At 59.6% G+C, this 14,327-nt stretch overlaps 1 protein-coding gene across 3 annotated transcripts in view; it reads right to left on the bottom strand.

Annotated features, from left to right (window-relative positions):
- The window catches only part of GRAMD4 (GRAM domain containing 4), a 101,585-nt gene extending 87,586 nt beyond the window's left edge, over window positions 1-13,999 (bottom strand). For all 3 annotated transcript variants that reach the window (XM_054469850.2, XM_063662926.1, XM_063662927.1), the window contains exon 1: window positions 13,790-13,999. In XM_054469850.2, coding sequence (XP_054325825.1) covers window positions 13,790-13,818 — 29 coding nt within the window. In that variant the 5' untranslated portion in view covers window positions 13,819-13,999. The remainder of the gene's footprint in view (window positions 1-13,789) is intronic.
- Between the last annotated feature and the right edge of the window lie 328 nt (window positions 14,000-14,327).

The raw sequence follows: 14,327 nt of genomic DNA, 5'->3' as shown, positions 1-14,327 counted from the left end.
GGACCCCGTGGCTGAGAGGGGAGCAGTTTCCCATCTTAGGCCATTCCAGGGCTCTTGCCTTCTCTGGCTGTTTTTTGAGTTTTTTTTTTTTTCTTTTTCTTTTTAGACAGAGTCTTGCTCTATCACCCAGGCTGGAGTCCGGCGGCACGATCTTGGCTTACTGCAATCTCCACCTCCCAGGTTCGTGCAATTTTCATCCCACAGCCTCCTGAGTGCTGGGATTACAAGCACCCACCACCATGCTGGCTAATTTTTGTATTTTTAGTAGAGACAGGGTTTCACCATCTCGGCCAGGCTGGTCTCAGACTCCCGACCGCAGACAATCCACCTGCCTCAGCCTCCCAAAGTGTTGGGATTACAGGCATGAGCCAGTGCGCCCGGCCTCTGGCTGTTTTTATAAACTAGTAGTGTCCATCATCCTTAGCTGTCCTCAGACAACACTGTGGACTGTCCCCCAATCTCTCTGAGCTCCTCCTCCCCTCACCCAAGCACGCCCTGGCGGGACCTCTGCTGCTCTCTCCCTCCCCTGTTGACACTCACCTGGGCCCAGCCCAGGTTTCTCCCCTCCCATTCCCCTCCACCAGGCCACCAAACCAGGCCAGTCACGAGCAACCGGCAGACACCAGCTGACTGGGTGTTAACGGCAGCAGCCCAGGCCTGGTCACACACACAGTGGCCCAGGTCACCTCCTCCTTGGGACGCGCTCCTGGCCAATCCCAGCCCTCGGGGTTAGTGGAGCGCTCACCCATCCCTGGCACCTTCTCAGCTCTCTGCCAAGGACCAGCTGGAGGAAGGGCACTGGGAGAGGTCCCCAGCACTCCTGAACCCCACCCACCAGCCATCTTCCCCCAGCTTCCCAGTCAAAGCCTCCCACCAAGAGGAATCAGGCTGAGGGCCATCCATGTGACCCCAGAGCTGTCACAGCCAGACTCCCAGCTCGGCCCCTCTGGACGCAGGAGGCACGCAGGGCACAGGGCTGTCCAGGCGGCCCAGTAGCTGGTGTAGATGTGGGGGCAGGGCTCTGGCCCCCCATGCCAAGGCTCTCCTGACTGCCACGGCTCTGCCCACCCGGGCCAACAGTGGGCAGGAATCATCCAGACTCAGGGCTCCCAATGAGGCCAGGACCCATCCTGCAAGACTGTCGTGGGAGTTACAGGAGACGACAGGGCCACCCCACCAATACATGCCGCAGGAACCAGGCAGCAGGGAGGGCCACGAGGGTTGCTGGCTGAAGGGGTAGGGAGAAAGCTGCAGAAAGGGTGTTGACAGGAGGCCTCTCTGAGGGGCTGAGGGAGGGGAGGCAGTCAGGCTGCTGGGGAGCAGGGCAGGGGCTGAGGTCCAGGCAGCGCAGCAGGCCTCAGGGTGCACACAAAGCAGGTGGGTCACCTAGAAACCTGAGGAGTGGGCTGGGCCAGAAGAGTTAAGGATCCACCCCAGGAGGCCCACAAGTGATCTTCTAAAATACTTAAATAAAGCAAACGGAGCAGGACTGGGGGGTAGCCACAGGGCATGGGCCCTGCAGGCAGAGCTGGGAACTCTCAGACACCCACTTACTCATCTGCAAAGCAGGGGCAGCGTGGGCCCTTCCAGGGTCATTGCAGAGGTGGCAGCCACCCCCCACATCCCCTGGCCCCAGCAGGTCTTCAGATAATAGGGCCACCCACTCACCTTCTCCCTGGGCAGCCCTCCCCATCCCCCAAACAGCCCAGCCCCACACTGGGCCATCTGCCCTCGGGCCACGTGAGGCACAGCCCTCACACCCATGGCTCCCCCATATCAGAGCTGCCCCCACACCCAGGACTCCCCCACATATCAGAGCTGCCCCGACACCCAGGGCTCCCCCACATATCAGAGCTGCCCCCAAACCCAGGACTCCCCCCAAGAGCCAGGGCTGCCCTCCTTAACAAGGCTCCAGGGCTTTAGGGAAGGCAGCAGCGACTGGAGGGACAAGGACACTGAGCCAGGGTCTCCCAGCTCTGAAAAGGTCCTCCCTGGAGCACCAGCAGGCTGGGGAGTGTCGCCCATCCAGGTCCCCCCGCCCCCCGCCGCCCCTGCTTCTCCCATCGGTACTGACGGAGCACCTGCTGCGTACCCAGCCCTCTGCCCAGCGCCACAGTTACGAGCTGTGGTTGCACTGCCAGGGGCCAGCGCTTTACACAGGACATCTCAAATGTTTACAAGAACTTTGCTGTCACCAACCTTACCGTGGGAGAGGGTGGCGGGACGCTGGCAGAGGCTGGGTCACCAGCCCCAGGCCCCACAGCTACAGGACCTGGGAAGAAAGGCTTCGGCTCCAGCCCAGCCTGGGTCACATCCAGGCTCTGCCCAGCCCGGACCGACGCCAGTGTCACATGCCCTCCCGAGACCTGTGTCAGGGAAGCCTAAGGACCCCGGGGATGGAGAGGGTGGCGCTGGGGCTCCTGGATCAGGCTGGGGAAGGAGGACGGACGAAAGGGTGGGCGCACCCCGCAGCTCCAGGAACACTGGCCACCCCTGCCCCCCAACCAGGAATATCTTCAGATCGCTCATTCTCCAAAGGCAGCTGATGGCTAAGACTGCGAGGGACGGGGTGGGGCCTTTTAAAAGCTTAGAATGTGGCTGGCCAGAGGCCACAGCTCCCTTTTTGCCCTCTATAGTGGTTTGACCCACTCCACAGATACCAGTATGAACGGCACTCGCCCGGGGAGGGTGCTCCAACAAGCCAGCCAGGTCTGCCCCGCATCCACAGAGCTCAGCAGGCCTGCCACCTCCCTGCCCTTGCGTGGTGCTGCCTGGAGGGACGGAAGAGGGAGAGCCAGACAGGGACAGAGGTGTGCTGACCTCAGCTCTGCCCCTGCTGACCCACTGGCTCCTCATCCATCGGGTTGTGGGGGATGCTGGGCAGTCACTGGGGTTACCTGGCTTCTCCCACGCTCCTAGGTTCTGAGAGCAGATGGGGTGGCTGGGGGTGGCCCCCCAGGGACCGCCCACCCGGAGTCACAGCTCTAGATGTCAGGTTTAGAGAGAGACTCTGGGACAGAGCCCCCAAAGGTGGCTCCATGAGGCTGCATCAGGGCTGGGGCTGTCCCAGAGTCTCTCTCTAAACCCAACATCTAGAGCCAAGTAGATACCACCCACTCCCTCTGCACCTGTGCCCCTCCTGACCAGGCCCTGGCCCCCTGGACCCTCAAGCCTTTTGCCAACCTGTGATGTGAGTGCGTCTGCCCAGACGGGGAGGATCAGGAGCCCTGTACCATCCTCCCGCGGCCCCGCCCCAACGCCCAGGCTTCTGGCGCACACGCCTGTTTCACTTCCTCTCCACCAAACATCTGCCACCTCCACTGTTGGGCAGGTCAGGCTCCAGGGGCCAACAACCATCACCAGTCAGTTCCACCTGTTTCAACCCTACCTCGGTCCCTCCCTCCCAAGCTGGGGTTGGCTGAGTGTGCCTGCCTAGGCTCCTCCCACAGGACAGGACAGGACAGGACAGGACGGAGCCTTGCCCACTGACCCCCATCCAGCCCACTGGCCCCCCGCCCCGGCCTGGGCTGCCTGCCAGGCACGCTGCTGGGGGAGGCCCTCCCCCTCAAGCCTTTGTCAGACTCTGACTATCCCCCTAGTTGGAAGAGAAAGGCTACAGAAACCAAGCAGTAGACACGAACCTGGGCACTGAAGCCAGAACAGGACCCCAAAGGGCCTCCATCTCCCAGAGCCGATGGCCCAGTGTCACTCCGGACGGCTGGGCTTTTGGAACAGCCTTCCCCTTCCCACCCCCACACACCTAAACCTGACAGTTTCACTTCTTGGGTGGAGAATGTGTGAAATGATTCACACACCTCACTGGGGTCCAGCAGTGGCTGGGGACACAATGTCATCTTCTACTCCGGAGCCCCAGATCACTGGCTCATCACAGCCCAGCAGGCACACACGCTCCACAGATCACAGGGGCCTCCACTCTCACGGGGTCCACTCCTCCTGTCAGCTGAGCAGTCCCCCAGGGCAGGGGATAATCCACTTCATCAGGGTTCTGTGGCAAACAAGAGCCACTGGGCGCAGAGTGGGCTGAGAAAGCACGCGAGGAAGCAGGCGACCATCAGCACGGGCTTTGTCCAGCACCATGGGGTAGTTACGGTCCGGTTCTTCCCGGGTAAGAGGCTGGGTTCTGGGACACTGACAGGGTGTGGGTGTTGCTTCAGACTTTTAAACGCCGAACTCCCCACCCAGGGGCCAAGTTCTACACACACCTTCCTACCTCTGCCCATCCAGGTCCCAAGTGCCCTCAGAGCTGCAGGGCCTAAGCTCCCTCCTCGTCAGCTGCAGGACAGGAAGACAGAGGACCCTGCAGGCTGTCACTGCTCAGGCCAGGCTCACCCCAGGGCCGCTTTCCCCAGCAGACAGGTAGGGGTTCCCCCCAACTCATGTCCCAGCAGGGACAGCAGCCAGTCGCCCTGAGAAGCTGACCCCACCAGCGATTCCGTCATGCCAGAGCTCTGGGTGCAGTGGGATACCTGGCTCCTTTGTCTGCCCCCTGAAGGCCCTCGTCTCTGTGCTACGGGGCTAGGCCCTCCCATGACCCCCACGTTTCCCCAATCCTATGGAGTGTGTCTAAGGAAGCAGGTGGAATTGGCCTGGCTCCCCCAGTCTGGGGCCTAGAGCAGAGCCCGGGAAGCCAGGGCTGCCCTGGGCTGGGCAGGGGAGGGGAGACAGAAGAGGGGACAGAGCCCCTCCGAGCCAGCGTCACCCGGCAAATGCCTCCGACCATCGCACCTCGCACCGGACTGAGCCAGCCCACCAATCTCAACCTGGAAAGCAGGGAGGCGCCAATGGGGCCCAGCGAGGATGGGGGTGGGGCACACAGGGCTGTGGGGAGGAGCCAAGGCGAGTAGGGAGACACGGTCAGTGGGAAGGCAGGAGGCTGGCCCCAGGTAGAGGAATAGGCAGACAAGGGGGCCACCCCTTAAGCTGCATTCCCAAGAATGCCGGCATCCCCAGCGAGGGCAGCCCTGGCTCCCCGGGCTCTGCTCTAGGCCCCAGACTGGGGGAGCCAGGCCAATTCCACCTGCTTCCTTAGACACACTCCACAGGGTTGGGGAAATGTGGGGGTCATGGGAGGGCCTAGCCCCATAGCACAGAGACAAAGGCCTTCGGGGGCAGACAAAGGAGCCAGGTATCCCACTGCACCCAAGACATGACTGAACCCCAGTCCTGGCCCCAGAGGAGCTGCAGGCACATGCTGGTTGGGTCTCCAGGAGCCTTGCACAGAGGCTGATCTTTAACAAGCTGACCTGAGAGGCCGGTCTCAAGCCATCCCCGCTCCTGTGTCCTACAAACTCCTGTGCTCCTCCCTCATCACTCCAGGGAGCCCTCCTTGTTGCTCCCTCCCTGGCAGGGTCAGGCCCTTCCCCATCCCAGAGACCAGGCTCTCTTTACCTTTCCACCTCCCAGAAGCTCCCTCCCACCATGTGTGTCCTGAAGGCAGAAGCGTAATTCAGGTGCCCGGGACAGGTGATAAGAGGCCAGCACCCATCATGGGACCCCGAACACAAGGGTAAAAGTCTTGTATTCCAGGCAAGGGCCTTGGGGTGCTGTGACCGGAGGCTTCCTGGGTCTAGGGCCGAAGTTAACCCAACATCAAGAAAACAAGACAGGCAGCCGGGCGCAGTGGCTCATGCCTATAATCCCAGCACTTTGGGAGGCCGAGGCAGGCAGATCACCTGAGGTCGGGAGTTTGAGACCAGCCTGACCAACATGGAGAAACCCCGACTCTACTAAAAATACAAAATTAGCCAGGCGTTGTGGTGCATGCCTACAGCCCCAGCTACTTGGGAGGCTGAGGCAGGAGAATCACTTGAACCTGGGAGGTGGAGGTTGCAATGAGCCACGATAATGCCATTGCACTCCAGCCTGGGCAACAAGAGCGAAACTCCACCTAAAAAAAAGAAAAAAGAAAAAAGACAGGCTCCACTCAGATCCCCAAAATGCTGCCTGGAAAACACCACCGACAAACCAGCAGACAAAGAGTGACCACCTGGTTCTCTCTCTTCCCAAAACTTCTGCAAGGGTCTGACGCATTTCTGAATGAAAGACGCTTAACAGAAAGGCCAACAGATGCGGCTCTGTAGATCTTTTCAAAGGCCGTCCCCTGCCAGGGTGGCAAGTTCAGAGGCAGAGAGGGGACAGACCTGGCCAGGATGGAGTCGGAGATTTGTCTGAGCTCTAAAGCGTCCCACTGGCAGCCTTTCTCCTCCTTGCCCGAGGAGGCCGGACTCTGGGATGCGTTCTAAGTCAGCCCCACTTTCACGTCTCAAAGCAACGCCAAGCCCGTGCCCGTCCCTGAGGGGCCGGGCTGACTAAGCACAGCAGGGAAGTCCCTGGTTCTCCTGCAGCCTCCCTCCCCTCTTCCCTCTAAGTCATGGAATCATGTTGGGGAGGTGGCGGCCCCTCCCCAGCTCCAGACAGCCAGCCATGCTGCAACAGCATACCGGGAGCTCGGGCTCGAGGCCAAGGGATCGGGAACTGCTTCCCGAGGGGGTCCCACTAACAACTCCAGTCCCACTACACAGACACACCGGGACTAACAGTTAAGTAGATGGGTGGCAAGCAGTGGGAATCTGGCTTCCTGCTGCTTGAATAGACACGAATTGATCAGCAAGAAAGAAGATGAGAAAGATCCATGTAGAAAAAGGATCAGAGTTCATCAGCAGCGCAAACTCACACTTTGCTCAATACAGGTACAGGAGGCTACACGCGGACACAGGCAGAGACATGTACATACGTGTGCGTCAGCTCACACGTGCATTTCCTTGCTGTCAGCTGAGAGGGCCCAGAAGCAATGACACCCCAGTAGTGACGAGCGCACCCGATACCTGGATCTTGGTTTCCGATTCTGCCCTCCAACAAAAGGAACCCGGGCTCCCTGCAGAAGGGGCTGACTCTAGGCCTGGGCAGGGAATGGACAAGCTGAGCCTGGAGCATCTCGTAGGGCCAGAAAGTGAGGAAGGACTCACACCACCCACCGTGAAGGGGTGCACCCAGGGAACCCGACGGCCAGCACTGGAACAAGTGAGCAAACAAAATAATGGCATTCTGCACTGACCTAGAGGATTAAATGAGTATCCACGAACCCACACGGATAAGTAAGCGGCTGCGAGAACTGATAAATGGGGAGAAGAGACAGACCCCCCGAAGAAGAAGGCCACATCGGTGACGCAGCCACTCTGCCCTCAAGGAGGCAGGCGTTGACTCCCCAGCCCTTAAGTGTGGCTGGGTGTAGTGACCTCCTCCCAAAGGCAACAGTACTGGAGGGAGGAAACACAAGAACTGCCGTGAAGACCCCTGACAAACACATCTCAGGCGGGTGGCCAAGTCAGCACCAGCAGCCGCGGGCCACATCGAAGGCGCGCGCCTGGCGTGATGCGGTAAGAGGGCACCACGCCCCTGTGGTCTTCCTCTCACCATGAGAAATACATAGGAATTCCAATTGTCCAAACAGACAAATTCCAACGGATGGAGATCCCACAATACACCTACTATTTCTTCAGACTGTCAGAGTTATCAAAACTAAGAAAAGTCTGAGAAGCTCTCATAGCAAAGAGGAGCTTACGGAGACATGACAGCTAGATGTCATCTGGGACCCTAGATGCAGTCTTGGAACAGAAAAAGGACATTAGGTAAAATCTAATGAATCTGAACAAACTATGTACTTTGGCTAATGACAATGTAGCAGTATTAGTCCATGGACTGTAACAAACCTATCACACTAATGTAAGATGTTAATCACCAGACAAACTGCAACTGTTGGTAGGGATAAGTTGGAAACTCTGTATTATCTCTGCAATTTTTCTATAAATCTAAAAGTTTTTAAAAAATAGAGTTGGCTGGGTGGGGTGGCTCACACCTGTAATCCCAGCACTTTGAGAGACCGAGGCGGGTGGATCACCTGAGGTCGGGAATTCGAGACCAGCCTGACCAACATGGTGAAACCCCATCTCTACTAAAAACACAAAATTAGCCAGGCATGGTGGCGCATACCTGTAATCCCAGCTACTTGGGAGGCTGAGGTAGGAGAATCGCTTGAACCCGGGAGGCGGAGGTTGTGGTGAGCTGAGATCGCGCCATTGCACTCCAGCCTGGGCAACAAGAGTGAAATTCCATCTCAAAAAAAAAAGAGAGAGAGAAAGGTGGTCGCCACGGGCCGGGAGGAAGGGTCCAGGGAGTGCCTAAAGTGTCTAGAAGGCCCAGGTTCCTGTTTGGGTTTCGGTTGTGGTGATGGCTACACAACTTGGTGAATGTACTAGAAGTCCGTGAACTGTGCCCTTTAAATGAGTGTGTTGTATGGTGTGTGAATTACACCTCAATAAAGACACTGACAAACACACCTCAGCCAGGTGGCCAAGGTCAACACCAAGAGTGAGGAACAAACAAATTCACTCCCAGCCTGGCCCCTGGCCCTACCCAACTCCACAGCCCAGCTCAGACCCGAGCCAGGGTCCCAGGATACCAGGCACAATGAGATGCCGCTCCAGGTTGCTGGACATGAGCAGAGATCCCTAACTTCAGGAGCCCACCTTCTAGAACGGAAGCGTGGTAAACAGTAGACAAACCAGAACCTCAGGAAGAGGAGAGCAGTGACAGCAGAGGCACAGCTGGGGCACTCACGGGAGGCCTCCCTGGCGAGGGGACGTGGAGCAGAGAGGACCCAGGAACGGCCGGCAGGAGAACCGACCAAGAGAGGCCGAGCCGTTTCCTGGAGCCTCCTAACCGCTCGCTGCCCAGCATTCAGCTTCTCCCACTGCAGCTTCTCGGGAGTTTGGTGGCACGGGGTCCCGAGCAGAGTCTCTTGTCCCTCCTTTTCCCCAGGGACAAGTAACAATTCACCAAGCACAGAGCTTCACGGTTTCCCAGCAGCCCCACGCTCTGCCTCCTTGGACCTCACTTCACAGAGGGCAGTGACTCGGCCGCTGCAAAGTGCATCCCAGAAGCCCTCACTCCTCGACCACCCATGGCCTCCAGCCCCAGCCAAGGCCCCAGCACTGCTCCTCAGTAGACCTGCTTCCTCTAGGGAAGTGGCAGCCAGGCCTCTCCACCCACCTGGGCCTCCCTGTGGGAGGTGGTGCAGACGCAGCCACCTCAGGCCAGAGCCAGCTCTCAAGCTCTGGCTTCTATACCCTAGGCCAAGCCCTCGTTTATAGGTGACCAAACTGAGGCCCAGAGAGGTTAGGTGTCTTGCCCAAGAACACACAGCAGCAAGATCAAGCATGCTCTCCAGCCAACCCCCGTGCATATGGGGCTTAGGTTAGAAGCACAGCCCATCGGTCCAAACCCACCTCTACCACCCAGCAACCTGTGGCCCTGGGCAAGTTGCTGAACAGCTCTGTGCCAGGGCTTCCTCCTGTGTGAAATGCAGCTAACAAGAGCACCTACCTCCAGCTGTTACGAAAATAAATTGTGTATCATGCTTAGAGGGCTGTCTGGCCCCAAGCAGGACATGCTGTTCGAATCTTGCTATTTACTGCATGTTTGACAGCAGAGAGAAGTCTCATCGTGACTTTAAGTTTATTGCTGATATTTCTCTCACAAAACCTCCCTTAGAAGAGGATTATCAGGAAGACAGAAAGGCTGCAATGTTTATGAGCATAGCCTTCGGGGCAAAGCGACCCACGTGCAAATCCCAGCTCTGCTCGGGAACGAACTGGGGACTTAGGCAAGCGGCACTGCCTCCCGGTGCCTCAGTTTCCTCATCTGCAAAACGGGGTGAAGTTGTATGCTCTGCGGACTTTGTTGAGACAATTCGTGTAAAACACTCAGCGCAGGCCTGCTGTGCAGAATGAGTGATTTCTATTACTATTATTAATGTTTTTGATAGGCCGGCACTTCCTGCCTTTCCTGTGTAACCACAGGGGACTTTAATCACTGGGCTTAAACATAATCACAACCCTGGGTTATAACTCAAATGCCAAACAATCAGAACAGTAGCCCTGTAGACGGGACTGTCATTAGTGGCGAATTACCAGCCCAAAGTGTCCGCCCAGGCCTCTGCCACATGCCGAGACACCAAAGGCAAAACAACAGGGCTTTCTCCAATTAGGGAAACACGCATTTTCTTTTTTCTTTTTTCTTTTTTTTTGAGACGGAGTTTCAAAAAAACTTGTTGCCCAGGCTGGAGTGCAATGGCGCGATCTCGGCTCACCCCAACCTCTGCCTCCCAGGTTCAAGCGATTCTCCTGTCTCAGCCTCCCAAGTAGCTGGGATGACAGACATGCGCCAACGTGTCCGGCTAATTTTTTTATTTTTAGTGGACGCGGGGATTTCTCCATGTTGGTCAGGCTGGTCTTGAATTGCCGACCTCGGGTGATCTGCCAGCCTCGGCCTCCCAAAGTGCTGGGAATACAGGCGTGAGCCAGCGTGCCCAGCGAAACCCACATTTTCTTGCGCCATCTCTGTCTCTAAGAGAGCCTGAGTGACCTGCCTTTAAGTTCTCAAGTTAAACTATTACATTTCCCCAGCAGCCAAGGGCTCCAAGCAGGTGACAGGCTGGCCTGGGCCCCACCCACTGGGCTGGGTTAGGCCTGTGACACTCTGTTCACATAACTGTCCCCTTGGGAGATCCAGGCCTCCTCCCAGACCACCCAGGCATACATGACGGTGGAGGACTTGAACTTTTACTCCTTTACAAGCAGTATTTTTCAGGACCATTGCTGTGCCACCAAAAGCCAAATAAAAGGCAGATCTAAACCCACCGTGGTGCCAAAGAGACCCCAAGCCAGCCTGTGGGATGCCCAAACCAGAGGCCTTCGAAAGCACTGTGAGTGGTCCATTTGGCCTCGGAGGCGCCCAGCAGATGACCATCTCCAAGCCAGGCAAGAGATGCTGCTTCCCAGTGAGCACCCTCTGCCTTCTGTCTGTTACTCGCTAAACCCAGCCAAAGCTTCTCTTCCTCAATTCACTGTCAATTTCTGTCGGAGCAGGGATGCTCTGGCACACACCCCAACACTGTCCCTGCTGCCCCGGGCTTTCTGCAGAGACGGTCTCCTTTCCCCTAAAGAGGCCAGGCAGCAGCCTCTTGGGCCGCCTTGCAGGGGAGGAGGCAGGAACTCAGGCAGGGGGTGACCAGGCCACCCAGTCAGTCCCTGGTGTCTTCCCTCCCAGCCAGCACACGCCCACACCAACAGGAGCTCTGTAAATACCCAAGTCCCCACCATGGCCACTAGGCAGGAGCCCCCAAACCTGACACACAGAAGCCCACATACAGGGAAGCCTCCCCAGCTCCCCGAGATGGGGCAGCCTCCTAAAATGAGCCCCTGAACGGAGCCCCGTCATGACAAGACTGGAACCCCAATGCCAAACAAACCCCAGTAGATTCAGCTACCGGAGAGAAATACCCAGAGAAACATGGGGAGCTGGAAGGGGGCTTCACGTGGCCCCCAGGGAGGGGAGGGGGCACACGGATGGCACAATCACTAACACGGATCACACCATGGGACTATCAGGGCCCCAGGTTCTCCCATAACACGGATGTCACCAGGACCCGTCAGGTGGGGTGCTGCTGTTTCTGTAACATCTCTAACATTGCTCTGATACTCTTTCCAAAGAGAAAACAGGCTTCAGGCTGGCAGCCCTCCCTGGCAGCAGAGGCTCACTAGGCTCCAATAACACTTTGTTTTCATTGAGCCTGAACCACTATTCTATTCTATTCTATTCTATTCTACAGCAGAAATGGTGATTCAGGAAAACCGGCTCTGATTCTCTTCCCTCGTTTTCTAGTTGGTGAAGGTGAAGCCCAGGAGAGCGGAGAGCAAAGGTCACCTGACACCGGCACCGGGCTCCACAGATAAGAGGAGGGTACTAAGGGGAAGGCCTGGAAGGCCGGTGGTTTGGAGAGAGACCACCTGGTTCTTTCCCAGTGAAGGGTCCTCCACCTCTCCCAGCAGGAGACCCAGAATAAACAGCCTCCCAGGGCTATGTGGAAACACACCACAACTTTGAGACTTTCCCGTGCTCTCTAGAGTGCAAGACAGACACCACGGGACAGGCCCCACCTGCCCCCAGGCTGCATGGCTGGGACAGCCGCACTCCACGCATCAGCCACCGAGGCAGCTGAGAGGAAAGAGCAGCAGAGCAGAGGGCTGGTGGCCCACTGAGACCTCAGGTGCCCAACTTCCCAGGCTCCAGGACCAAGCTGCATCTCCCTGTGATCCCAGCACGGTGAGGACTGTGGGGCTTCGAGGTCTGCCCCGGGACCACAAAGTGCTGCAGAAGGGTCCACACGGCCGCCAAGGCAGGAGGAAGGCAAGACAGGCAGGGCCCCTTTCGTGGACCAGGCAGGGGTCTTCGGAAGGGTGTGCAGCAGGAAAGAGGGGCAGGGTTACTGAGGTCACTTATCTGGGGAGTCCCAGCTAACAACAGGGGAACGTGGTTTCACCCCAGCACGGGGCAGAGGCAGCAACTGAACACACTCCCTGCCCAGACTGTGCATCCCCAAATGGGCCTGGGACACAAAAGTCAGGAAGACAGACTTCAGACTTCAGGCTCAGCCACAGCGCCCCGGGTGGAGGCCATGACTGACCTCCTAAACCCATTCTGAACCCCAATCCAGGGCGAGCCCAGCCTGAGGAGGCCCACATCACCTCATTCGATCCTCTTACCTGCCCTGCCCACTTGCTAGTGAGGAAACTGAGGCCCAGGAGGCTCACTACCTTGCCCAAGGTCACAGAGCAGGAGGGTGAGGGAGGCAAGTCCCAGACTCCTCTCTCGAGCGCTGCCCTCGACTTCTGAGGCAACAGAGCCCTGACCCTGACCTGCCTCCCAGGCCCAGCCCCAGGGCAGGGCTGCACTGGGCTGGGACTCAGGCACCTCCTTTTTGGCGTGTAGGAGAGACACCTCTGAATTTTCTTCCTAACCCACACAAGGCAGGCAAGAACGGAACCCCATCCTGCAAAAGGTCTCCCCCAAACCGAATCTTTCCTACCTCAGGAGATGCAGGGTTGGCAATAGCCGAAAAAGTGGACTTGGCTCTGGGGGAGTCACACTCAGGTCCCTGGCCCCGGGGCACTGCTGCACCTTCTGCCACACAGCCAACAGGACAGGGGCACCAGCCCACCCAGCTGGGGACAAACTGGCTCTCCTCTTTCCCTTGTCCAGGGCCTGGCAGGGGTGCAGGTCCTGCTCTGGACATGTGGGGCCTCAGGCCGGGGTTGCCACACAGCACCCCACGTTCTGGCAGGCGTACGGGCCTGGGCTACAGCCAAGGTGCCAGCCCGCCCCAGCAGAGCCCCATGAGCTCAACATCCCGAACAAAGGGAGAGGAGACAGGGCAGAAAGTGGGGTGCATGCAGGGGGCAAGCGCCCACAACTTTTTGGAGAGACCGTCTGTAGGAAAGCAGGGGCTGGGGCGCCCTCCTCTCCCGTCCCAGCCGGGAGTGGATCCGCAGGAAGACCTTGGCGGGCCCGGGCCGATACCGTCCCCCTCCAGTGGCCCAGCGTCGGTGACCCCGGTCCGGCGACCCCCCACCCCAGTCCGGGCCCCGCAACCCCGGGATGTCCTCGTCTCCTCCAGCCGGCGGGCAGAACCCGGACCAGCGGCCGCCGGTGCCCGCGGGGGGCAGCCGTGACGCGCGGGACCCGGGGGCGTGTGCGGGGTGCGCCCGCGCAGGGCCCTGCTGGGAGGGTCGCCGGCTCGGGCCCGGGCGGCGGCGGCGGCGGCGGGGAGAGCGCGGCCGAGTGCGCCGGGTCGCGGGCCGCCCGCCCAGAAGGGAGGGTGGCCGCGGGGCAACCAGGTCGGGGTGGGTGGGTGTCCGCGCGCGCAGCTTACCCTGAGCGGATATCGGGGCCAACTCTCATCCACCCGCCGCGGCGCCCCCCTCGCCGGCCGCCCGGCCGCGCTACACCTGCCGCCCGCCCGGGAGCCCAGCGGCGCCGGGGAGCCGGGAGGAGGCGGCCCCGCGGGTCCCGGCCACGAGCGCGGAGGCGGCGGCGGCGCCAGGTCGCGCGCTCGCGTCCCGCTGCGCGGAGTCTGCGCGCCCCCGGCCCCGTTGCGCAGCCGCCGCCCCGCCCCGCGCCGCGCCTTAAAGGGGCCGCGCCCCGCGCGCCACCCCGGCCCCGCCCCCGCTCTGCGGCCGGCTCGGGGTCCGCGGGGGCGCGCCTGCCCTGGCGGGTCCGCGTGCGCGAGCTCGGTCACGCGGCGCGGCCTTTGTTTGGGTGGCCACGTGCGCACCCGCCGCTCACACCCACGCGCACGCGCGGCCGCCGCCGGCCACGGCCACGCCGTCCCCGCGCTAGCCACGGCGGACGCCACGGGCTCAGCCGCGCACGAGCACGCTCGCTGCTGTGGCCTCGCCCGCGCCCCGCGG

This window comes from Pongo pygmaeus, chromosome 23 (genome assembly GCF_028885625.2).
Source record: "Pongo pygmaeus isolate AG05252 chromosome 23, NHGRI_mPonPyg2-v2.0_pri, whole genome shotgun sequence".
NCBI lineage: Eukaryota > Metazoa > Chordata > Mammalia > Primates > Hominidae > Pongo > Pongo pygmaeus.
This window is presented reverse-complemented; position numbering and strand designations above follow the sequence as displayed.